Raw genomic sequence first — 27604 nt, 5'->3', positions numbered from 1 at the left:
CATTCATGTTTTCATAACCGCTGGCCAAATTAAAAAAACGAAACAAAAATGAAATAATCTTTGAGAGCAAGGGGTCCCCCTGGTGTTTCGGGGGCCTTACGCAGATTGCGTATTCTGCATATAGTGAGGATCGGCTCTGCATAGTCCCACAGAGTTACACTATTTGTGACCGCATATATATACAAATGAATTCTCTGCCAGCAGGAGCCACTGTTGGAGTGGGAGAGATCTAGGTTTCCCCAGTAACGCTGTACACAAAGCAGCGCTCCTCTCACAAACACTGCTTTATCAGACATTACATGCAAGATGAAATTTTCTGAAGACAGTCGGTTTCATTCAGAAATACAGTGATATAAAAACACCTGCACCAGGTTTCGATTCTAAAACGTGCAGTGCTCAACCAAGTGTTCTCCCCAGCAGCCAACCATTCGAATTTCTGTAGGCGGGATTAATATTAAAAGATATTAAAAATATTATTTTAATATTTATTTTAATGATATTCTAATGGGCCGCTTTGGGATATCACAAACACCGGAAAGCAACGCTGTAGTCCAAACGAGCCGTTCGTTGTTGTTCTTTTTATGCCCAAACACACACACTACACACTGACTAAAATTCAAAAAGCGAAAAAGCATAATAGGACCCCTTTAATATATTCTATATGTACTAAATCATTTGGCTGCACACTTTAACCATGTTTCAAGATGATGTCTTTGAAAACTGAATTGCTCACAACCTTGATCACCTCCTTCACTAATAAGATCAGACTCTCTGCGAAAAGCTATTTGTATTCCTCGAGTACACTGAGAACTGACGTCCAAATCCTAGTCTGTGGGATTTACAGCTGCAGAAGAACTCACGCAACAGGTAACTCCGGAGGGATGAATGATATGCTGCCTTCGCTTCACTCCACTGCATTGCATGTCCCAGAGGAAAAATGGGAAATCCAAAGCAGAAGTTACATTCTAATTACGAATTCAGGTTCTCCAGATCTAATATGCAGACCGCAGTGCAGGAAATTGCCATAACCCAAACCCTTAAAACTGTGCCCTGTCCGTTTCTCTACCCTGATCGTGACTAATGACCTTCAGGCCCAGTTTGAGGAGATACTGTAGATCTCAGGAATGGGCAGCTCCACAGCCCTGCGAGGTGATTTATGTGTTTGTGTCTTCTCGTGGCTGAACAGTCAGCCAGTGCTAGACTGGTTGGCAGGAGACCGTCACCAAATCTGGCAGCAGGAACTCACAAACCGATCCCTCGGCAACTTCAAGCAGGTGGACGTTTGAGGAAGAAATTAATGGATTTGTTAAACATCAGTAGTTTTGCAGAGGTTTTGAAGCAACACTCTGGGGTGAATCCAAATTGTGCTAATTGCAATATTTTGATAAGCACTGCCATATATTTTTAATTAATCTACAATAACAGAATAGCAGACCTTCTGTGTGCATTTGTGTCAGCAGGCTGAGCAGAGTAAGGTGTTATCTGAATTAATCTGTGCTTGTACAGCAGGGAGATTATCCAGCTGACATATCTCTATGTTGATGTTATGTTCGTATAAAAGGCACATTGAGACTAAACTAGGATACATTTTCTCCCCAGCTCTGACTCTGTAATCTTGTCCAAATTTTCATATTAATATGAGGTGATAAGAGTAAAGTGACATTTCAAATGGCTAAAAGTTATTAAATTGCACAGTGCAGCTGGTTGCACTGAAGTATTTATTTTTAAAGTCAACATGAAAAGACATTCCCAAACCATTTTACTTATGTTATCTGACCTTTCTGAGGATATAATAAAAAATGTAGAGTGAGAGTTGATTTATTGCATCAGGAATTGATTGGATCATGCAAAGTGAAAACAAATTGCAGAGAGGTTTCTGTTGGCTGAACTTTAAGCTACATTGATTTGCTATTTGTCAGCTGTACTGAAATTGGAAAAATATATATTTTAGTTATGAGTTATGAGTCTAAATTGAGAAAAAAGGTGATGTACTGCAAAATAACTGCAGTATGTTTGCGTTTTTTGCAACATGCAAAACCAGACATGGACAAATGACTCTTATGAGCAAGTTCTTTTAATGAATCATTTAAAAAGACTCACAAACTTATGAGTTCAGTCGGATGAATCCTTTTCTGAATTAACTCATAGATACAGGTCTCTAACTGATTCAACATCTAACTCTTTTAACACCAAGGATGATAACTGTAACTATGAATGATAACTATAACTAGGGGTGTGCGATATACCGGTAGACACGATTAACCAATAGAAATTTGTCAAGGGACAGATTTGGTAGAGATTTTGAACTATCGTGAATCGTATCGTGAGTATTGATTCTATTTTTGCCGCTTTATAGGGCTTGAATGATAAAATACACACACTTTTATGTGTCAAAATGCTGATATATATTATGAATATATTATGATATATATATTCTTTGAAATAAAAATACTCATATTGTGATATAAGATTTTGTCATATTGCCCGTCCCTAGCTATAACTGTAAAATATAAAGTTGTAAAATCACTATATTATAAGAATAGACAAGGCCACACTAGTGATAACAGCACAGAGGAACAATATCATTGGAATCACTTTGACAAGGTTTTTTTTTCCAGCTGATGAATGATAAAACACTGTCAGCCAATTTGAAGCCACCCTGCTTTAAACAGTCCAAGCATTAAAGTGGCAGATGACAACTGCAGCACACTTATAATAAACACAATGTTACAATGTGTGTTGATGTGGATGCTAATATAGTTATCTTTATAGTCTATATCTTTATCGTTATTGGTGTAAACGGGCCTTTAAACTGTAAGTTATTACTCTCAGTGATGTCCGTTTTTAAATGAAGCACATTTTAGTACATGTGCATCAAGAAACGTAGCTCAGTAACACAAATAAAACAGTCTTTATCATTGCAGTATTTTATCCTTTCACACTGACTGTAGTTTGTATCATCATTGTAGCTTAAATAAGTCCTTAGGTTACTTTCAATGCCTGTGTCTGTAATTTAGCCATCATTCATATGTTGCTTTTGGGCACTCTGTAAAAGATATCACCACTTTATGCCCTTTGGGAAAACAATGGCTCGAAACCTAATACATACTCATTCCATTTAAGCTACTGCCTGAGGGGTCATTAGACAAATGCTAAACCTCTTTGTTGTTTCCCACTCCCTTACACATTATTTCCACATTGGTAAGAGATCCTGAGGGGCTGAGAGTCAAACTCATGGTCCAGCTGCTCTATAGGTGTTGTTCTCTCACAGCTCCAGTGGCTTCTGTCAACGAGCATTTCTCGCAGTTGAATGTGATCAATGTTTATTTTCCAGCACAGAGCTAACGAACATCTTATCTGAATTGAATATAAGTACAGCTTTTGATTTCTCCTCTTTTCTACTACTTGTTTCACTTCTGTTTCAGTTTTTATAACCATTTCTTATTGTTGTTGTTTTTGGTGTTTGGCTTAGTTAGAATCATTATTATACTCATACATTTTGTTCTGTAATATTTTGAATTGTTTTTAGCTTTATTCTTTTGTTTTTCATTTAAATGTTAAGTTTTGAAATTTAGTTGTATGCATTTGTCATTTTTATTTAATTTCTTTATTTTTAAAATGTGCATAGGTAGTATTTATAAAGTTTTAGCTTTTAGTTTTGGATCTGTTTTTAGTTGTTTTAATACTACAATTGATTGCTTCTGTTGTCCTCATTTGTAAGTCGCTTTGGATAAAAGCGCCTGCTAAATGACTAAATAATAATAATTTTAATACACATTTAGAGAGATTTCAGGTCGAGGGGTATCTCATCTGTGCAGTATTTCAGAACAGTGTTTCAGTGGAAGTAGCTAAGCTGACTTTTATGAGTGCCATTGCAGTGTTGCAGTATTTGTGTGTGTGCGTTCGCTATCTTTACAGACTGCACAAGAAAGTTTGGGAGCTGACATAACAAGATGAATTAGGTTTTGGCCTGAGTATGAGGCAGATGAATAGAGGATAGGATTGGCACTTGCAGGCTCCATATAAAGTGTATATTGCGAAGTAAAAGCTCCTGCCAACTACGCATCAATAAGGTGACAGGTAATAAAGCTACAGGCTTAGGTCAACAAGCTGTTAAGAGGTCCTATTGTTATCTATTGAATTCCACATCTATAACGAGCAACTCTAAAGAGGCGAACCTTGATTAGTCCCTGAGAATGAATTTTTCATGAATGTGAACATCCCAATGCTCTTGAATTCTTTGAAACTGAATGCTTGACACAGCCTTTAAACACTGCTTTTCCATCTGGGCTTTTGCTTGCAGCATAAAAGGTATTTCAGAGACTTTAAAAGGCTGATGTCTGTTTTGAGAAATATTTTATTCTTAAAGACTTTCATTTAGAGATGAACTGATATTAAAATTCTGTCTGATAAAAATACTGTAAGTCGATAATAACTCTCATGATAACTTTTGCTTTTGTTTTTATTTAATTATTTTAGCTCTGTTGAAGGATTTTCACATATGTTAGCCTGCAATGTTCTGTTAAAGTCTGAATTCTATCTGCCTGTCTGTCTGTCTATCTATTAACATTTTGTATTATTTAATTTAAATAAATAAATAAAATCAAAATAAAACATTAAAAAATAAAATCTGTCATTTTAGATGCTAAACTGAATTTATGCATCACAATTTATGATAAAAATCCATATTTATTTTGTGATTAGCTTAAGAAACAGTGTTATTACAGTTTTTCTCAATTGCTTTGGCCCTTTTTTCAAAACAGTCTTAACATTCTCTAAACTGTGAGTGCAAATGTCAATATAGCGATATTGATTGAAAGAGACCGTTTCAAAATGTTTGAGTTATTGAGGATATGGTCGATCTCCCGATTTTTAGCTGCACCCTTCAGCCATTGTAAGGCCATGATTGACAACATTATTTAATCTGATATGCACCTCTGTCCTTGGCCTCTTCTTCCTCTTCCTCTGTTTTGCCTCTGTACACTTCCATGCATCCTTACTCTTCTTTTTCCTCTCGGCTGTTGACCCTGATCGTTTTCTGGATGTTCATCCATCGTCAGAATTTGTAACTTTTGTGTTGTCCTCTGTCTATATATGCTTTCCAATTGAAGGGTCATGAAATGCACCTTTGAACTATTTCAGAGAATTGGTTTATAATTGGTTGATCTATATACTCTTCAGTAGTGAAAGTCAAGATTCACTTGTACGATTCATGGCAAATTTACGAAAAGTCTAATAGAGATGTGTAGAAAATATACTTGACAGTTTATGACAACTAGATCAACCATTTTGCATTCAATGACTTATACGATGAACTGATGACTAGATGTTTTGAGGGGTAAGACAATAGCACAGAGAACTATATAATACATTTTGAGCAACATGACAATAGCAACTGATAATGTAGGAATAATGTAATCAGTTGCATGAATGTTCCAAAGCAATCGCAACTTGTTGAAAAGAATGAGAAACTGCTTTTATGATGTGCACAAGTGACTAGATGATGTGGAGGTTGAACAAGTAGTTTTGAAAATTTCATTTCTGTTCTGAGAAATGCACCAAAGCAACTGAGAAAAAACTGTAAATTAGAAGAAAATGAACTTTATTGAGTTCAACTGTAAAATGGGCATGACTGATTAAATATATAATATTGACCAGTACTGAAATTTTTAAAAAATCAGATATCGACCAATAATCAATATGGTACCATAGTTCAAATCTATTAACATATTTACTGACATATCACTCGAGACTTACTGATATAAAAATTATAATTAAACTTTATTTGGAGTACTTGTACACAATGCACATTTCTGAATATTAAGCCTAAAATGTGTTTTAATGTCATTATTGATGAGGATTGTATGATCTTTGAATAATATTGGTCATTAAATGCAAGATAATTGTACCTAAAGTTGCAATAGTTCCACTTTAGCACAATCAAAAATACTTCAGTATATCTTTAGTTGGACTTTAGACTAGTTCTGCACAATTAAAGTACACTAAGCACAAAATGAGAAATTTCAATTTAGCAGACGTTAAGTGTACACTGTAAAAAAAATAAAAAAATCGGTAAAAAACTGGCAGCTGTTGTTGCCGGAATTCTACCGTTAAAAATACAGTAACAACATTTTAGGTTTTAACTTAAATTTACAGTTAAATACCGTAATTTCATTAACTGATATTACTGAAATCTGATTTGTACCTTTGAAATACACTGATAACCACCAAATGCAGGTGGTGATGAGAAAGTCACATGATGACCCAAAGCCCATCACAAGCAGCTATTTAAATAATAACATTTATAGAAGGTGCATAGTGTCATTCACACAAGCACTAAACACCATCATGGTGAGACTCATTAAACTGAAATATGCAATAAACATTAATTTAACAACATTAGATGTAACATACAACCCTAATAAACAGAACAGATAAGAAAAAAACTAAGAAGAAACATAGTTATTTCAAAGAAAAAAACATAAAATTCAAACAAACATTTAAATGCAGCACAGGGAATTCTATGAATGTGAGTTTACGGTTTTTCCCTGTAAATTTTACAGGAACTTAAAACAGTTTTTTCCCGTTAAAATCACAATAATTTTTTACAGTGTACCAGTTTAGAATAACAAAAGTACAATTGCAGGGTATATTTATTAATTACTTAGCATGAAATAAATGTATTTCAATTTTTAGTATATTTTATTTTTACTAGGGTACTTTCATTTCCAAAAAGTGTATGCTGTTTGATGCCAGTACCAGTGTAATAAATTAGACTGTAGTGAACATGAGTGTACGGCTCAATATAAACAGCATTCCTTTCCAATAGGTGGCTGTCTATTTTCTTTCAGCGTCATGATCTGTTCTTTGTTTGTGAAATGCCTCAGTTAACACTCCAGCCCAAATGTTTTATATGTTAAGATCTTGATTTCATATGTCAGCTCTCAGTTACTTTAGTAAGTTTGCTGCTATGTATATTCAAAGAAGCACTTAGCTCATTTAAAGTGGAATGTGAAATAGTTTTATGTGCTTTTGTGCATGTGTCCTTCTCTCATGTCTCTATTCTTTCCTCTTGTGCTCTGACGCTGTGCCAATGTGGTTAAAGGCTGCTGGTCTCTTTCTGTGTGACCCACATAACCATAAGTGCTTCTGAAAGCCTGAGTTTCTCTAAGGAGATGTGCTCAGGGTTGACCTCGATGTACCACTTTTTTCAAACTTGATAACTGTAGGTGTTTACAACTGTGAGTGGTTTTTCTTCACGATTTAGCAATGCTTACTAATGCAAGCATCACTATTGCTCATATTTAGATACAATTTTTTTATATAAATGAGAATTCTGTTATCATTTACTCATCTTCATGTCATTCGACTTTCAACACAAATACTGTTTTAACTTGGACCTGTAAGAAATCACCTAAACACCGAACAGCCTTGTAGTAATTAGGACTGCATGATTAATCAGAATAAAACCTAAAATAAAATTTGCGATATGGCTTTGTGTAAATTATTATATTTGTAATGAGAAGTGCTTAGAAACTGGCTGCATTAGACTGCATTTTCCACCAAAATAAAAGCTTGATGGTTTAACTATTGTAGAATAAAGAAATTAAGACAGCCATGTTTTTTATTGTGTTATTTTACAGTATTACAAAATAAAAAAATATTATATTTGAATATACTTTTAGTATTTTTTTATTTTACAGTGAGATATTACACTTTACTAATATTACATATTTCAATAATAATTACATATTATTTCATAGTCGCATTGATTGTAATATCAATATATCAAATACTCTTTTTTTATTTTACAGTAAAATATTTATAAAATAATTTTGCATAATAATGATGATGATGATGATTATAAATATAATTTTTTTTATTTATTTATTTTACTGTAAAAAAATGTATTTAGGAAAAATATCATAATTTATATTACAATCAATATGACTATCAAATAATATACATTTTATTATGTATAATAATAATAATTTTAAACATGAATTTTCATAATATTATATCATAATATGACAATAAAATTATATACATTTTATTATGTAAAATAATAGGAATAATAATGATAATAATAACAATTATTATTATTATTATGGTAACACTTTACAATTAGTTAACATTAGTTAAACAATTTGTAAAAACGAGCTAAGAATGAACAATACTTCTACAGCATTTATTAATCTTAGTTAATGTTAATTTCAGAATTTACTAATGCATTATTAAAATCACAAGTTATGTTTGTTTACATTAGTTAATGCACTGTGAGCTAACATGAATAAACAATGAACAACTGTATTCTCATCAACTAGCATTAACAAAGATGATTAATTAATGTAATAAATGCATTGTTCATTGTTTGTTCTTGTTAGCTGATACATTAACTAATGTTAACAAATGACACATTGTAAAGTGTTATTATTATTACTATTATTATTATTATTTTATAGTCATATTGATATATAATCACACATTTTTTTTTACCAAATTGTGCACCCCTACTAACAGCACATTTTAAATCGCATTTGCAATTTTTATCAGCAAAATCACAATTTCTATCCCCCCCCCCCCAAAAAAAATCAGACAGCACCACCACTGATCACACAAAATACCTTAGAAACTGCATAGAAATGTGCTAAAATGCTCATGTAATACAAACACTCAAGCATGGTGGTGGTGATTTTTGTTCAGACAGATACTAGTTTGTATTCACTTTTCATCTTGAGAGATGCTTGTATTCTACAGCAATATAGTCATATACAGTTTACTCATCGAGTCACTGCAAGAAAGCATTTCATTAAAGGCTAGTTAATATTGGCTTTTGTTGAACAGAATAACCCTCCATCATTGCATGTAATAGACTGCATTCCTTCTGCAGACGCAGTGAAACCAAATTATTGTTCCTGAAACAATAAACGGCAGATTAGCAGTTATACTCTTTCAGCACATCTGCAACTCTATCCAGCTTATGATGCAACACACACACACACACATATACATTATATATGCACGTGTGGACACACACACACATGCGCTCAAGCACGGGTCACAGAGGTCATCCTGTCTCCTGTGATTATCAGGCTTACACGCTCAGAGCGGGTCCTAGTTGCTTTTGTTTATTATGATCAAGCGATCTGCCTACAGTACTGGCAGGGATGCCAGGAATTTCTTTATGTATCTCTCGTTAGGGTGGAGGAGGGATGGTGTAATAGCGGCACACTACAGCCGACGTGTCAGAAAGCTTGTTAATGGAGGTGTAGGTCATATGCTGGGGGAGATGCTCACAGCGCATGTGTCCATCTGTTTGCTTATGCCATATTTTTCCTGCATATAATCTCTTTTTTCGCTCTCTCTCTCTCACACACACACACACACACACACACACACACACACACACACACATACACATACACAATAATATCTCTAATGCTCATGCCATCATATCATATGCCTACTGTAATCAGACTGAGAGATGTAATGTTTAATGCTTAATGTAATGTTTAATGGATTTCCATTTTAAAAACGGAATATATTTTCAGTCTCTTCACTTTTTTATATAAATTTGTTACATTTAATGGTAAAATGGTTTAAAAGAAGTTCGATAAAAAGTTATCTAAAAAAATCAGTAACCTATATTGTTACTAACTACAGATTTCATCATGTTATCTGTAACATACAGTACTACAATTTGTAAGTATTCTACTCAGCACTGGCAATACAGATATTAGAACAAAAAAATTGTATATATGTTACTTTTTTGAAGTAAATTCATTAAATGCTATCCTTCCGTCACAAATAGGCTACTTACTGACATAGTTCCTCATAATTCATTACATACTAAACAGTTAAATATATATCCGTGTGTATATATTTATATATATATATTTTTTTTATTTATTATTATTTATTTATTTTTTTTCAGTCAGTAGAATCGTTCATTCTGTGAGGCTGGGGTTATGACAGAGACTTGGATATGGTACAACAGCAGTTTACATCATTTCCCAATGCCATTCTCCCCTCTTCTCATCATCATTTCCTATCCTCTCTCTACTGTCCCATCAATAAAAATGTTAAAAAGGCCAAACACCTCTCCATACACACCCAGCCAGTGCTCTTCCATCTCTCTGCTGGGCAGCCAGCTGAGATCAGCTGAAGTCCCTGTTGGCAAGAGGTATGAAATTATGTCTACAATGTGAGCTGACAGAAGGGACCTCACTCACCGAGGACACAGCCTCATTCTTATTTTTACCTCTTTCATTAGCATCTTTTCTCCATCTTCCTCTCACTCTCTCTCTCTCTTTCTCATTCTCCATCTTCCTCTCGCTTTTTCTCTTTCTCCATCTTCCTCTCTCTCTCTCTCTCTCTCTCTCTTTCTTTTTCTCAGTCTGTTCTTGTTATTATGTCCTCTAGCCCCTCCCTCTCTCTTGCGTAATGTGAAGCTGATTCATTGATTCAGGTCAGGGATCGACCCCTGCTGTCTTTATTAAAAGCCATACCTGACAGCTGGATGAAACGAGTCCTGCTGTGTAATGCTATGCTCAAATGTTAAACCAAATCTAGAAACATCTAGAAATGGCTTTTGAGTCTTTTCAGTCACTGATGTCACGTCAGGATTGTTTAGCAGCTAAACTGTGATTTGAAATCTGCATTTAGATTTACTGTGTTGTAGTACACTTGTGAAATGAGATTGGCAGGCAGCCTTTAGCCTCTGTAAGCTCCGAAATTTGAAGGATTGGGGATTTCAGCGCAGTGTTTTTAAGGAGAAGGTCTGTCCTTTGGCTTATAGATGTTCTTGTATATTGTCAAAATGTCAGCGCAAGGATTCATTTTGTGAAGTGTGTGTGTGTGTGTTTGTGAGTGGTGAAAAAAACTATTTGTAATTTCTTTCCTCACTACCACACAGGAGGGGAAAAATACTGGAAAAAATAGAAAATGGCTCTGTTCCAAAACATAGTGAGCTGCCTTATTGTCTACCTTCTGAGAAAGCATATTAACCTTGTGGAACCTCCGACTGATTGACCTGACTGAATTGGAACACTATAAAGGCAGCCACACAAATAGCGCTCCAATAGAGATTGCCATTAACATGTTGCTAAGCTAACGGTGCACTACTCTGATAAGCATAAAATGGACTTTATTTTTTGTCATTTTAAACCAAGCGCAAACCCCACTACCCATTTGTTTTCATTGGTCAACTCAATCATGTCGTTACCTGTCAAGAAAAGGTCAAACTTCATGGATTCAACTCAGAGCACAGAAAAAGACAAAACATCCAACCGCGACAAATAATGCTACTTATCAGGATGTGCTACCAACACTATATCAAGGTTAAGGTTAGGCATAAGTGTTAGTAGGTTTGCACATAAGGTTTTCAGTCTGGTTCTCATGAGAGCACCTGCAGATTTGGTTTGGTGCGCACACTAGTGTGACTCATTAAATATAACTATAAAAATAAAACAATTAATATGCACGCATGCGGCCAAAATACACAATACCCTTTTAAAATATAATTTTATATGATTTATATGATTATATGAAAAATATAATTCCTATTTTTAGAATAAAATATATTAATAATATACATTTCTCTCAATTCATCTGTCAATTTGTTTTCTTTGTTATTTATTTAGTGTGATCAGTTATATCGAAGTTCCCTTCAAACATATTGACAAACTAAGGGCCAGATTTACTAAACAGGGCAAATTAGCATTAGAGCACAATTCCATAAAAGCACCGATGGGAGGGGAAAATTCTGCGGGTAATTTACTATAACAATGGACATTAAAGAACACAGACGCAGCCAGATAATTTCCATAATGACAGCACAAACTACCAAGAGCAGTGCAAATTACTTTAAGACATTCATTTTTGGGACGTTAAATAATTCCGCAAATACTAGTAATTTGACGAGTGCAAACGTTAGTAAATTGCATTGCGTGATTCATTTTTAATACTTTCCTCCTATAAATTTTGGGTCTGAAAGGGAAACTTCTACAAATGCATATTCAATAAGGTCAGGCGCAAAAATAACTTTTCAGCGCTAATTCTTCACTGCAAGTCTTCTCCTGACAGTACTATTTTAGCGCCAAAAGACAGTTTACGCTGATGCAATATATTAGTAAATCTGGCCCTAAATTGTAAAATGGACTGCGGGCCAGTAAGACTAATGTGCAATGAAATTAAAATAAAACAAATAATAATAGACTTCTAAAGCTACTTTATAATATCTATACATTGATTTTATCCATCTTTATAATGTATTGTATATTGATCACTAAGGGGTTTTTTCAGCAAATATTGAAATGCTGTATATATGTTATTAATTTGATTAAAACTGTTAATCAGTTGACAGCCTTGAATTCTTTCAGAGCATTATGGGATTGCTTTCACCACAAGGGATACATCCTGAAATGGTGGTGTATTAACAGCCGGCGTAATTATGCTATCTTCTTTTTGGAACAGCTGGGCGGCTATGATTTCTTAAAATGCTGCCTACAGAGACAACTCAATAGGTTTTGGAACAGGACTTTTGGAAAAAAGAGACAGAGAGAATTTAAAAAGGGAGATGGTTCATGCAAAGGTTGCGCAATTAGAATTAAACTTTAGAGGAATTAAAAGGGTCTTAAGCAAATGAAACGAAGGAAGGGATAGAGCTGGCAGATTATAAAGGAAGAGGCAGAGAAAGAGATGGCGGCTGATTTAGAAAGATCAAAAGTAGCTTGTCGGGTCAGATTGATTCTCTGATTACCTCTGTTTCTCATAAATGGATGAGAGATCAGGAGCGGGGAGAAAAATCAATTCTGTCATGCCCTTTCCTATGGCTTTTTATAGATGCAGGAATAAGATACTCTTGTTGTGAGATTCATCTTTTGGCTCTTTCTCCCCTCCTCTGATACACTCTAACTCCCTCCTTTCGTTTATCTTTTCTCCTCTCGGCCCTGCGCTTTTATTTCACTGGTGTGCAGTGGCTCATTCACTCTCCGCTCTCTTGCTGGCAGGGATTTTAATGAGGCTCTTGTGTTTCAGATATTCAGCCTCCTCAGCCCTCAGGCTTTCCCACACAACAAAAACAACTCTGGGGTGAATTCACGGAACAGTTGCAGCACTTTTGGACTTGGAATTTTTAGTGTTCGCAATCCTGCACTAAATGCACTGCTTGAAGATTTTTTGTTTATGTTGTGCTGGTCACTATACTGACACTTGGTGGTGTGGATGCAGCATTGAGCAGACGCAAAGCAAACAGAGCAGTTCTTGGTGAATTTTCGCCTCTGTCTTTTTCCCAGAGAGCACAACATTCCTCTCCTTTTCATCCATCCTTCCATCCCTCCACAGTTGGATTAGCAGTCCAGATGTTGCTGACCCACATAGAGTAGAGGAACAGCTGTCTGCAGGATGGGGTGGGAAGGCTTTCCTGGATTTTAACAGTCAGAACAACCACTAACACATGTGGGACACTGTAGTGAGAGAGAGAGAGGATTACCCCTTAAACCCAAACAAGGGAAACTGCAAAGAACAAGAAAAGGAGAAATTCTGTTTGAGGTGGCGAGGGGGTGTGTGCACCAGCGTGCCTCGGCATATCCGACTCTCTTGTATCTGCTGTCAACAGGGGTTTTCAAGAGCACTTGTCCCACTTCTTTGTCATAAATAAGCTCTGTTTGTAATTAGTTTTTTGTGCACTTTTGTATTTGCAGGCTTTTCCAGATGAACATTTTATTGCTCAGAGGTTTCTCGTTCATAACATAGGAGGCTTAAAGTCAACATGAAATCAGATATGATCCCATTTTCATGCTCTTGCCTGGTATTACAGTGAATGATCTGTGTACATTAAGTAAAGACTTTTATAATAATTTTTTTCTACATTAATAAATGCTGTCTTTTGAACAGATTAATCAAAGAAACCTGAAAAAAGTATCACGGTTTCCGTAAAAATATTAAGCAGCACAACTGTTTGACATTGATAGTAATCAGAAATGTTTCTTGAGCAGCAAATCAGCATATTAGAATGATTTCTGAAGAATCATTTGACACTGATTGACATGGAAGACTTTGCCAACACAGGAATTAATTACATTTTAAAATATATTAATAATTTAGAAAACCGATATATTGAATTTCACAATATTGATGTTTTTACTGTATTTTTGAGCAAATAAATGCTGCCTTGGTGAGCATAAGAGATTTCACTAAAAACATTAAAAAAATCTTACTGACCCCAAACTTGTAAATAGTAATAATAGAATCGAGAATAGCATAAATGACAGTTCTTGCTCAAATCACTGACTTCTGAGAGCAGACTTGCTGAGTGCGATCTTGGCTAGTCTAAGCGTAGTTTGAGATCTTGCTGAAAACCCTAGGGAAGTCTATTAGGGTGTTTTTTGCAAGAGAAAATATAAGCAGGATATTTACCCTCCTTCCTATGGAGAAAACTGGTGATTTTCCCTTTGGGATTGGCCAAGGGATAGTTATGTGAGAAAATGTGAGTGGATGAAGTCATTTCATTCTTTATACATTGCCCTCATCTTCCTCCAGATGTCTTTTGTTCCACTCTTATTGGCTGGAGCTAAGGACATTTTTTTTTAGGCAGGCTCAGTTCAGCCTTCTTTTATGAAGTCTAATGAGTGTAGAGTGCTAAAACTAACGTGGCATGTCCCAGTGTGAGTGATGACATTCAAGCCCTGGGGAACAGCACTCCTTTCAGTATATCAGCAAGGTGTCTGCTACACAGAGAGCGAGACATGCCACTTGACATTGCACTGATAGCCAGTTGGAGTTTTTTCTGGCGCAGATGCAGACACAGTTACTTCGTCCTGTAGTTTCAGTTTTATATTACCTCTCCGTTTTCTGGTTCTTGTAGAAGGCAACATAGAACACAACTGCTATAGACATCCAACAATTATCCAAAAGGCTGGTTAAGGCACAAAATGAGACAACATACACGGCACAGAGTCATTTGCGTGTCTGCTGGTCAATCCAACACCAACACTCAACGGTGATGCTCTTTCATCACCACTGGGCCTGCCGCCAGTGTAAGCTGCTCCGGCTCTGCATTCTTGTCATTGTTGTTATTTTTTTCTTTCCCATCAGCCCTCCCCACCCACACTTCTTCGTTGGCCTCGTTGTGATCCCTGTGCTAAATCATTTGCTGTAGCTTCAACCCTAAATGGCAAAGTCTGGAGATCAGCCTCAAGCTATAAGTATGAAGTGTTTGTGACATATAATCACAGGACTCAGGACTGAGGTTAAAGACTTTGAACCTTGCAGCCTGATGAAGTGGGGACAATACCAATGGCATTATACGGATGATATCCTGTGGTGACCTTTTGATTTTGCAAAGAAAATCATGTATGAACTTGTAAATGTAGGATCACTATAATTGCAATTAAGGCTGTGCAATTTTGGGAAAATGTTTAGATTTTTCAGATAAAATTGCAATTGCTCTTTAAAAAAAAATTCTGTGCTTGTTTATAAGGCTGGACATTTTGGCCAAAAATGTTATGATTATATATCACTGTAACATTAAAAAGTATTTAAGAAAAATAATATAATAATGATATTATAAAAGTAATTTTATTTTATAACAAAACTGCAATATTACAATACTGACATTTATAAATAGATAAAAAAAATTCTTTTTAAACACTGAACATCAAGCTTTTTGGTGGAAAACTGCTGGGAGCCATTATAGCTTCTCTTTTGTCGACAACAGCCGGTTTGTAAGTGCTTCTCATTACAAGTTTGGGAAGATGAACAGTGCATGTTGCATTCCCAAATGCATGTTATAGGCACCCCAAATACAGAGCAGATGGAGTTTGTGCGGAGCAGCATTTACTGTGACCTGAGCTGCTTTGAGAAACTGAAAGCACCGGCTCATGAGCTGCTCATGTGGAAATGAACACAGTATTTCACTCTGAAATAAGTTTAATTACATTGCAGTCTTTCCGTCTTATTGCAATTTTAGATTCATTTTGATTAATTGTGCAGCACTCATTGCAATGCAAAATTGGTTATTTTAACACATTTAAACTGACTTACTTAAAGGGATAGTTCACCCAGAAATGAAAATTGTCATCATTTGCTCACCCTCATGTCGTTTCCAGCCTGGCTGTCTTTCTTCTGTGGAACGAAGATATTTAGAAGAACTGCTTTTTTTGGGGCTGTTTTTATTGCAGACTTCTAGTTATGCCCCTAAACTGAAATCTGAACTTAATCACTGTTGTTTCCTAAAACAATGACTTCTCCCCCAGATCATGCATCTGGAGAGCTAAAAAATAGTTTTAAATGAGGTTTTCCTCATCTGATCCCTCTCCACTGGGGTTTATTTCTCCCTCGAGAGTACATGCACTCAGCATGGGGTAAGAAAATCAAATCAGACAGACTGCTATCATCCGTAATCGTGCAAAAATTAGAATCCCTGAAAGTGATACAGTTTGGAGGATGTTCTTTTTCTCAATGCTTACGTAGGGTAATTTAGCTTAAACTCAAACCGGGCTTTTGCCTCTATCGCATACTGTCAGATAATCTTTCTTCATTGAGCTCATACTGCTCCCTGTGTGTTTGAGATAAATGTGCCTAGTGCTCAGTGCTGGATGTTTTCATATATCTTGGAGAGTCTTGTTTGTGTGTACTGATCCTCCTCCAGTGTTTTTACTGCGGTGCACTGTGCGGTCTCGAATCGTTGCCCATCTCGCAGTAATTGTGGGCGGCTCTGTTATTAATTAGCGCAGGTAGCTAACTGTGTTCTCAAAATATCATGAGAGAACAATCATGTTTTTCTACCTCACATTTGGACCAATTAATTTTTACATTCCCTTTTGCAGCATTACAGATGTTTATGTATTTTTATCAGAGCACTTTTTGTGCCCAGGAAGTGAGAATGAGTCAGCTCAGAAGGGTACTAATTCACTAATGGATATGTTCATACACACACATATACGAACACACATCCGCACACAAACACACTGTCTCTAATTATCCATGTAATGTCAGGGGAGACATTAGAGTTCACTGAGCCCTGATGGGTGTCACACCAGAGCAAGAGAGTTCAAACACACGTTGTTATGATTTAGAAGAAGCCTGTGGTTTTTAATTAGCTGAAATTCCATGTTCACGATGCCGTGACGGCGTCTAATCAGTTGACCCCTGGCCTCGTAACTAAAACTCCCTCTTACCACTTGAACTTGTAACCTAGTCTACAATGTTTTCAGGTCTCACCTCATTGGCCCTCGTATCATTTTTGTCGACAGGTCTGACCCGGAGCCTCGGTGTTGTCACTGCGCACACAGAGACGTATCATCATGGGAAAACAGAACAGCAAACTCAGGCCCGAGATGCTACAGGACCTGAGGGAGAACACGGAGTTCACTGACCATGAGCTGCAGGAGTGGTACAAGGTGGGAACATCTTGAGACATGCACAGGTGCCCCTAAAACGTATCTGGGTACTTAAGCCACACAAAATGTTTTAATTTCATTGCATTAGCAAACAAAATATCAAACCAAGCATCAACAAATTATGCTAGATCTTTTCTCAGAACTAATTACACTACTGAGACATTTTGCATTTACTTTTTTGGTTTTCATTGTGAACGTATACATTTAAAGGTATTTTATTTGTTTATTTATTTTAACTTTAAAATCTCTACTTGATTTGATAGTGTGTTATCTAATGCAGTGACATTCATAAATGTTTAAGTACACTGCAAAAAAAATATTTTCCTACATAGTATTTTCCAATAAAAATATCTAAACTTGACAAATGACAAAGATATTAAGGCTTTATTTCCTGAAAACGTATAAAAATTGAGTTTCTACATAAAACAAGAAAAAAACATTTGCCAGTGTGGTAAGAATTATACTAAATTTAATTAATTTTGTTTCTCTGACCCCACTGGCAGATATTATTTATTGTTTGACTCATAACCTCACTTAATTTTCAATACATTTTTTTCCAGATATATAAGTGTACTACAAATGGAAACAAAGCACATTTTTTAAATACAAAGATAGTTTGTTAAAAGTGTATTTTAGTTCATATTCATGGTGTCCCAAAGTAGTACAGTTGAGTATACTTAGATGATCTTAAGTTTATCTTAAATAGTACTAAAGAATAATTTTTAGTATAGTAAGTACAAAATTAGTGCGCGAAAATAGAGCTCTTTAAGTATATTATGGAAGTGCACTTTTTTTTCACCTGGGAAAATACTAAGTAGGAAAATCATATTTGCAGTTGGTGCCTTTGGTCCAAACACTTCTTGGGGCCCCATACTGTATATGGAGGGTAAATTATTAGACTTATAAAGATACATTCATGCCCTCCACAATACTCGTCATACACAAAAATCGTACCTTTACGCGGGAACAACAGTTTGTCACTGGGACAGTAGCCTTAAAGGGAGTTAAAGGGCAATTTTGAACCTTCTACCCCTAAAAGGTGCATATTGACACGTTGGAGTAGTAATATGTACCCTTGGGGGAAGTCGTGGCCTAATGGTTAGAGAGTCGGACTTGTAATCGAAAGGTTGCGGGTTCGAGTCCCCGGCCGGCAGGGATTGTAGGTGGGGGGAGTGAATGTCCAGCGCTCTCTCCACCCTCAATACCACGACTGAGGTGCCCTTGAGCAAGGCACCGAACCCCCAATTGCTCCCCGGGCGCCGCAGCATGGCTGCCCACTGCTCCGGGTGTGTGTTCACGGTGTGTGTGTGTGTGTGTGTGTGTGTGTGTGTGCATTTGTTCACTACTCACTGCTGTGTGTGTGCACTTGGATGGGTTAAACGCAGAGCACCAATTTCGAGTATGGGTCACCATACTTGACAATACGTCACGACGACTTAAAGTACTACTAAAAACATTTGATAGTTACATCAGATGCAAAGTTGTCTCTTTAAGAGTATTTTAAGGGTACTGTCCCAGTGACAAACTACAGTATTGTATCTCTTAGATACCATTTTTGCACATTTGTTTTTTCTGAGAATATAGGCCTATGTGTTGTTTATACATAGACTATATGCATATTTGAACATAAAAACAGTCACCCCTCCCAAAAATATGGTTAAATGTAGCATTTAATGTATGTCTCTATAAGTGGTGGTCATGAGAAATGACTTATTTATCCTACCCTGGAGGATGCCTCAGAGGAGACATGAGTGCCGCTTGTACAAGAAGGTTAAGGGCCAAGGAATGTCTATATGTATGTAAATTTGAGCTGCTCTATAATGAGCTACAGTGGCCCTGGGACTGAAAAGATCAAATCATATAGTGCATTCAAGTGCTGTTGGAAATGACTGCAACATTTAGTTTGCATACACTTTATGTACTGTTGATGTAGAATTTATGAGCTGACCAAATTACTTTCTATAACAGCACAAGAATGATAAAATACACAAACTTATGTAATTACATTAGTGCTGAAAACAGTTCCTGTCTGTATTGGGAAGCAAAAAAGAGAAAAAAATGAAATTGTCTGGTGAGTCCATTTTAGTATTAAAAAATCACTTTAAAACACATCATGTTGTAATTTCTGCAAGTAGGAATTTCCCAGGAGGACATGAATGCAGCAATAGACCTTCCCACTTGGTATTAAACCGGCAAACACTTGGCTGATTGTGAAAGTTGAAGACTTAAGTGGAAATTACAGCATCACCATGAGAAATTATTTATGAATTTAGGGGATTTGGGATGCTTGTGTCTGATCTGAGATGTTATATTCTAATAAAGGAGCCTCTTAAAGCATGCCACTTATGGCAATATACGTTGTTCACTGTAAACAGGGGTTCCTGAAAGACTGCCCCACTGGGCATTTGAACGTTGAGGAATTTAAGAAGATCTACGCCAACTTCTTCCCATACGGTGATGCCTCTAAGTTTGCTGAGCACGTCTTTCGTACGTTTGACACCAACAATGACGGGACCATTGACTTCAGGGAGTTCATCATTGCTCTGAGTGTGACATCACGGGGAAAACTGGAGCAGAAGCTAAAGTGGGCCTTCAGCATGTATGATCTGGACGGGAACGGTTACATCAGCCGTGATGAAATGCTAGAGATTGTGCAGGTCAGTGGCATTCTGGGACGCTTGTGCTAAAGTCTGCAGCTTAAATCCACCTCTAAAATAAATGTATGTATATTGCATCCATACACTAATTTTTTCACTGCCATGATGCTTTTGATAAATAAATATGTTTATTGGGACTTTAGATGTTTTATGCTAACTGCTAATTGTCAACGTTAGTGTGCTCAATAATCCTCAACGTTTGGCCAGTTGGTGTCCCAGCCTGACCAGCTGACAAGCACCCAAACTACCAAAACAGTCCAGCCTAACCAGATTGGGCAGGTTTGGAGACCAGCTAATAGCCTTAGGGTGACCATTGAAACACTCCACTAATACACTGCAAAAAAGCCTGATCAACATAACCTGCTGGTTACCAGAGCAGTCGTTTAGTGATTATTTTCTATTATAACATTGACCTGAACAGTGTGCAGGATTATTTTGCACACAGTTTCAACATCTCTGAAGCTTCTGGCAGATGTTCTGATAGACAGTAGTCCACAGGAGACTATTCAAAAGTTGCATGAGCCTAATTAGGCATAGTAAAGATGCATTTCCAAAAGCACAAACCTAAAATAACATTTGAAAAGTGAAAAAAAAGTAACTACTGCATACAGCACAGTTTGTGAAAATGAATGTAATTATTAAATACAATTAGAAAATGTAAAAACATTGTTTGCTAAATACAGTTTTATTTATCATGTTATTTATTTATTTTTGCAATGCATCTGTAAAGTCATAATTTTATATTATAATACTCTTTAGATTTGTTTGCTCTGTGCAATGGTTAGCATTGAATTTTATTAACACCAGTTTGGGTCCATTTGTCAGGCAAACTGCGTAATAATTATTAATTCTAATAATAGTTTATGGAAATTACAACAATTAAACAACAATTAAAAAGTATTGTCCTCATTTAAAAAAAAAATCATAGATATACAGTGGTGGCCAAAATTATAAGAACACTAGTATTTTCTAGTATTTAAACTTTTAACAGTACTGTAGCTTTGCAGGTAGGTTTCTAGAAGCATCTTGGAGACGTTGCCAGTTCTTCCAGTTGCCAGGATTTAGCTTGTCTCAGTTCTGTTTCTTCATTTCATTCCAGAAAGACTGGATGATGATCAGATCAGATCTCTGTGTGGAGCACTGGCTGTTGTCAGACAAAAATCTCACTGGATTGTTTGGAAATATAAACTCATATTTCCTACCGACAAACTCCAGCAAAAGATAGAAATAACTGACTTAAAACCATTTTTTTTTAGCTTGTGAAATTACTAGTGTAATAATTTTGGCCAACACTGTAACAACATGACATTTCACACATATTTTAACCACTGATCTAGAAAATGTCCCTGGTTTCCATTTAAAAAATCTGCTCACCTTTCCTTTCAAGCAAAGTTTTCAGCAAGGATTTGTGATTTATAAAAGTTCAGGCTTATTGAGCATACTAGTTTTATGACGATCAATCTTGACTCAAAAAATCCTCCTGTTCGCTGACTTCTGTACTGACTTTGTGTCCTTATAATGTCAGATGAAAGAAAAACACTTGCTTTTATCTTTGAAGAAATGAAAGAATCAAAATACTTGAAGGAAACAGATGCGATTTTTAATTTATGTTGAGCATTTCTTTTTACCCACCCAATATATTACTTATTAACCGTGCAGCCATGGCCTTTCATGCTCCTCTTATTCAGCCTGCCTCAATATTTTTCTTCTTTCATGTGTGCGAAATGATTAATCAGATCAGAATTGATCATTAAGAGACAACTATTATATATTTTTTACTATTTCTGAGGTATATAGTATGTATACTATGCATATGCATTAAATTACAAGGCAGCATACTGTGTAGTATTTAGAAAGTAGTGCACTTCAATTCTGCGCACAGGCAGACATTCTCTTGCTACACCAGCAGTCACTTCTAGTTCTAAGTGTACATACAGTACAAGTCTGCATAATTTGCAGAAAGCACAGAGATGAGCAGCCTGACCCCTGGTGGAGAGATCAAACACAAACATTAGCGCGCTGTCCCAGTGATCGCTCCCCTGTCAGCCTGTGCTGTGGGAGTAGAGGAGCTATTAGCATGTGCTTAGCATGCTGAGTTGGTACCAGTCACCCTCAGATAGACTTGGCAAAGATCTGTTCTGCGTGATGCCCCTCAACTAGCAAAGCCTGTGGGGAAGAGGGCCGTAGCGCCCGCGTTAGCTCTCTTCTCAGTTGGATTAACGAGTTAAATTTAACCAGGGTTTATCCCCATGTGTGCAGAACGGCGAGATTATCCTCAAGCTCATGGAGGTTACAGTTGGCTGGCACTCAGAGATTGCAGCGGGTTGCATATTTTATCACGGCTGCTGCTTTTAAAAGGTGGAGGGCTAAGCCAAGCACCAGCAGTCTACCCAACTGTGAATCTCATTATCCCTCAAAAACATTACATAATTGATTGACTTCTCTGATTTAGTGGGTATGGCAGGTAAATGAGCTGAAAAAGCCTGTGAATTTTCCCTGCTCGAGTTTGCTTTCTGCTTCATGGCTCGTGGTGAACCTCAGTGCAGGATGAAATACTAATGGAACAGAATATTGGATGAGCTGAACCTGTGATGGCCAGATAAAGGTGGTCCACTGATATTTTAACTTGGTTCATTATTCATATCTCTAACAGGCCATTTATAAGATGGTGTCATCGGTGATGAAAATGCCTGAGGATGAATCCACACCAGAGAAGAGGACAGATAAGATATTCAGACAAATGGACCTGAACAATGATGGTGAGATGTGGACCAGTTCTTGACTGTTTGAATTCATTTTGAATTTAAATCACAAAATATAAATTATTAAATAGCAAAAGTGTGTGATTTAATTAAATAAATGTATAGTCTGCGGACAACAAGAGCATGTGTAGGCCTCATGAAAGTTAGTCTTAAGTAAATAAATCATATATATCTAGTATATAAATCATAAATAGCTATCTATATAAATAAGATAAATAAAAACTCATGTAAATAATGCAATACTTGTGTACAAAATACAGGTGTAAAAAATGCTTTTTGTAAGAAATTAATACTGGTGTGTGACACTGGTGTATATACAAAATACAAAAAAAAATTAAAGAAATCAATAATTTTATTCAGCAAGAATGCATTAAATTGATCAGTAAAGTGACAGCAAAGACATTTAGAAACATCTATAAACATGTTCTTTTGAAATTTCTATTCATCAAAGAAAACAAATGTATCACATTTTTTAAAAAAAATCTATCTATCTATCTATCTATCTATCTATCTATCTATCTATCTATCTATCTATCTATCTGTCTATCTGTCTATCTGTCTATCTGTCTGTCTGTCTGTCTGTCTATCTATCTATCTATCTATCTATAGGGCTATCAGTTTAACGGGTTAATTTAATTAATCAGCTTTGCATCACATGAATAAATTATATTTGGAAATAGAAAAGTTCCTTTAAACTGTAATAATGTTTCAGAATATTACTGTATTTTTTATAAAATAAATTCAGCCTTGGGAAGCATAAGAGACTTGTTTCAAAAACATACAAAAAAAATTCTCACTGAAAAAAATTTAACTTTTGAATGGTAGTGTATATGCAAATTACAAAATGATAACATAAATGAATTTATTAAATGTAAATGAACTTCCAGCAATTAAAATCAATAATCACTAGCATTAACTCAGCATTATAGTAAATCAATACCTTGACTGCTGCATACTAAAATGTTGACCAAAAATTCACTTTCAAGTTGAACTTCTATCATATTGCAATATTAAAAAAAATAAAAATAAATTCCGCTGCACCCCAGTTCATGTCAGGTCAGGTCTTGCAGTGTCTTTTCTCTCAATTCTTTTTTTTCTCCCCACCATTTCTGTCTTCCCAATCTAGGCAAGCTGTCTTTGGAAGAGTTCATAAAAGGTGCCAAAAGTGATCCCTCCATTGTGCGGTTATTGCAGTGTGACCCCAGCAGCGCTTCGCAGTTTTGAGTCGCTCCAGACAAGCGGCACTCAATGCATGAAAGCTCTTATATCTCATTCTTCTTTGTGTTCCAGTCGGAAGAGTTTTAAGAAAAAAACATGCAACAATTTAACTTTCCGTTTTTCCCAGAAAGGACATGCGTACATCTGAAGAACAAAGACAACACCTGCCAGGACATTCTCTGTCTGCTGCGTGTCATCCGTCCTTGTCTCTGCAGAAGCTGATGGAGTTCTCGACTCCCAAAAATATATAAAAAAGCGGCTGATCGTGTTCCAGGGTCCAGATTTTGGAAAGGAATGTTCCTTTTTAGGAATCGTGCATGCGCTCTTGATCTTCACCACCCTTCTTGTGTTTTAATATCTGTGCTGTTTTGTTTCTCTTCCCCATTGTTTTGTGAGGGCACAGTTCCCCATCTACTTTTTATATTGATATTTAAGTGTATATACAGTATAAATGCATATAGAAACTTGTTAGGACTACAAAGGAAGGCAGTTATAGATGTCTTTTTACTCACATGCATCTTATGGCAGTATTATGTAGCTTCAGGCAGTGTCCAAAACTTCGCCTCCAATTGACCCAGTGGACTGATGGACTGAATGTTGGGATTTTTCTGCTCTGGCGCTCATGATCTTTATTTTACAAAGAGAAGTCTGAGGATCCCATTCTTGAATTCTGTTCATTTCATTTTGTTGTTGTTGTAAATATGTGGTTTGCTTCCATATTTCGTTATTTATTTTTGCATTTATATGGTGTTTATTTTACCAAGAGTGATTTTATTACTGTCGAACCGAGACGTGAGACACTTGGTGATGTATTATGCCGTTTGGAGTAAGTTGTTAGTCATTCGAGGCTTTTCAATGCATTGTGAGAAATTTTTGTATCAGGGGACACATTCCATTGAAGACACTGGTAGCACATATCATTTGAAGCGCTTCATCTGTGTGTGTGCGGTTTGCATGTTTTGGTATGCATATGTGCTAACTTTATAGTATCACTTTGTTGTAGTTCAATACGATATCTTTGTATGCAAGTAAGTTTTTGAACCCCGATTTGAAGCAGCAAACTCGTGACACTTTTATCCTGCATAATATGGTACACAAAATCACAATCTTAGGTTTCCATCAACAACATAGACAGGAATGTACAATGCTATAATTTATAATTATATCTCACCTTTAGATAAAGAGTTTGAATATGAAAGCGGGCTTATTTAATAAGGGCTTATTTCCACTCTTGAATGAACAGGTGTAAGGAGAAGGCCACTGCTTTGGTTTTTCTTTTCGTTTTATGCAACGACTGACATTCCATGACCACCTGAATTCTCCAGGTGCTCCTGCTTTTGTAACATACAGTATTAGCTCATGAACTCCATACATGCCCACTCTCAAAACACGTGTAGCTCTCTCACATTGCTGGCATCCATGTTGCTTCCATATTTGTACCGAGACCATATTTGATGCTGCACCCTCAATGGCAACTTTCCTCTATTATGTTGCATGAAAACCTCATGCGAGGACAAAATGATTGTCCCCTTTTACTGACGTTGAAAAATATACTTCTGTGTTTAGAATGTCGCCTGAGAGTGATTCTTACACAACACTGTCTTGTACATACTGTACACTTATTGTTGTGTCAGTAACTTATTGCTCAACCTGGTCATGTGATCACAAAGTGTGCTGCATTCAGAGTTGAATTAAGAAAGCCTTGAAAAAACCAATACAATTCCTGATTTTGGATTGAATGTAAAAAAAAATTGAATAGAATGTAAGGAACCTAAAATAATTAAACTGAATTTAAATTGAAAGAAATTCATGTAATTTAAGTAGACATTCAGAAAAGCAATGTTGACTTGACATTGTTTCAAAATCTTTGAAGTTTGTAAGTTTTTTTTGTAAATAGATAGATAGTGTTATAGTAGCCTATTATTTGTAAAAAATTATGTTTATTAATATATCATATTTATATTAATATTTTGAATTAATTTTATATAATCAGTTTTCATTTTAAATTAGTTACATTTTTGTGTTGTAATTTTTATTAGTTTTTTGGTATTATTTATGTTTAATTTATTTTAATTTCAGTTTTAGTTTCTGTAATATATATATATATATATACTGATAATGATAATAACATGGTAGATAGATAGATATTTAATCATATTTAATAAATTATTTTTTGTAGATCAGGGTGGACAAACACTTAATTTCCCAGAATGCAACAGAGATCGAGAGTGCCTTTTAAATTGAAAGTAACAACCCCAATTTTAGTTTAAATATGAATATGATACATGAATATAAAGAAATTAAAATGCTTATTAAAATTAAGTGAAATTCAAATAAACTCATATTAACTCATTTTAAAGTAGAAAAGCAATGTTATCTTCACATTGTTTGAAAGTCTTGAAGTTGATAGACTTATTGTTTTATAGTAAGCTACGATATTCGCTAATGATACAGTTTATAAACATACCCAATTTGGTAGTACTTTATTTTACAGAGCGTGTGCTTCCCTGGTACATACATGGCAAATATCTTGTACCTACAGGCAAATGAGTGGTAACACAAGGTACTTATCTGAAGTGTATGGACATGGTAACAAACAAGAAACACGGCTGTACTTAACAGTCGTACATGCATGGTAATTAGTTTGAACACACAGACAAGTGGTAAGAACGGACACTTACAGGTAGTGCCCGTACATGGTAACTAATTAGATACTTTACTGTACTTACTAATGTATATACATGGTAAATATGTAGAACTTACTGACAAGTGGGTACAAACAGGCACGTCCTTACAGTATCCGTATATGGTTACTAATAAGACACATTACTGTACATACTAATGGTATATACAGTACATGGTAAATATGTAGCACCTACAGAAAAATGTGGTAATATGTGGTACGCTTGGTAAATCCCCTAATAAAAAGAGGACTGTTTTTCAATTGCTTATGTAGGACTGTTAATGCTGAATTGTTCTCCACAACAGTGCTTACAAAGTTTGAAGAACTGGTAATTCCTGTGTAATGTTTATCTAAAATGGTGCACTTTATTTTACAGTCCTATTTCCATATACTTACTATGTCTGTACTGGTGTATGTACCTATTAGTTAACGTACAGAATAAGTTATGCGGTACTCATATTGGGGGGTATAAACATGGACCAAGGTACTTATTGAGTAAATGATGGTAGGTGCCATTGCAGTTCACTTGCCTTATCTTTAACGACACTGATTCTCTTAACTAAGTGGTCCAGTAGGGATTTTTGCTGACATACATTCCTAATAATAATAATAATTAGTTACATTTATATAGCACTTTTCTGGGTACTCAAAGCGCTTTACATAGAAGGGGGGGAATCTCCTCAACCACCACCAATGTGCAGCATCCACCTGGATGATGCGACGGCAGCCATATTGCGCCAGAACGCCCACCACACACCAGCTTATTGGTGGAGAGGAGACAGAGTGATGAAGCCAATTAGTGTAGGGGGATGATTAGGAGGCCATGATGGTCAGAGGCCAGGGATTTGGCCAGGATGCCGGGGTTACACCCCTACTCTTTTT

General features: G+C 35.9%; 1 protein-coding gene across 2 annotated transcripts in view; it reads left to right on the top strand.

Moving 5' to 3' along the window:
* Positions 1 to 25605, top strand: part of LOC306846848 (hippocalcin-like protein 1) — a 39798-nt gene extending 14193 nt beyond the window's left edge. The window contains exons 2-6 of one of the 2 annotated variants that reach the window (XM_079380503.1): positions 17256 to 17402; positions 19778 to 20059; positions 22713 to 22818; positions 23948 to 24071; positions 24167 to 25605. In XM_079380503.1, coding sequence (XP_079236629.1) covers positions 17307 to 17402; positions 19778 to 20059; positions 22713 to 22818; positions 23948 to 24045 — 582 coding nt within the window. In that variant the 5' untranslated portion in view covers positions 17256 to 17306 and the 3' untranslated portion in view covers positions 24046 to 24071; positions 24167 to 25605. Of the gene's footprint in view, positions 1 to 17255; positions 17403 to 19777; positions 20060 to 22712; positions 22819 to 23947 lie in introns of both variants that reach the window. The other variant, XM_079380502.1, reaches the window with a different exon arrangement.
* The last annotated feature ends 1999 nt before the right edge of the window (positions 25606 to 27604 follow it).

This window comes from Barbus barbus (assembly GCF_936440315.1).
Source record: "Barbus barbus genome assembly, chromosome: 27".
Taxonomy (NCBI): domain Eukaryota; kingdom Metazoa; phylum Chordata; class Actinopteri; order Cypriniformes; family Cyprinidae; genus Barbus; species Barbus barbus.
This window is presented reverse-complemented; position numbering and strand designations above follow the sequence as displayed.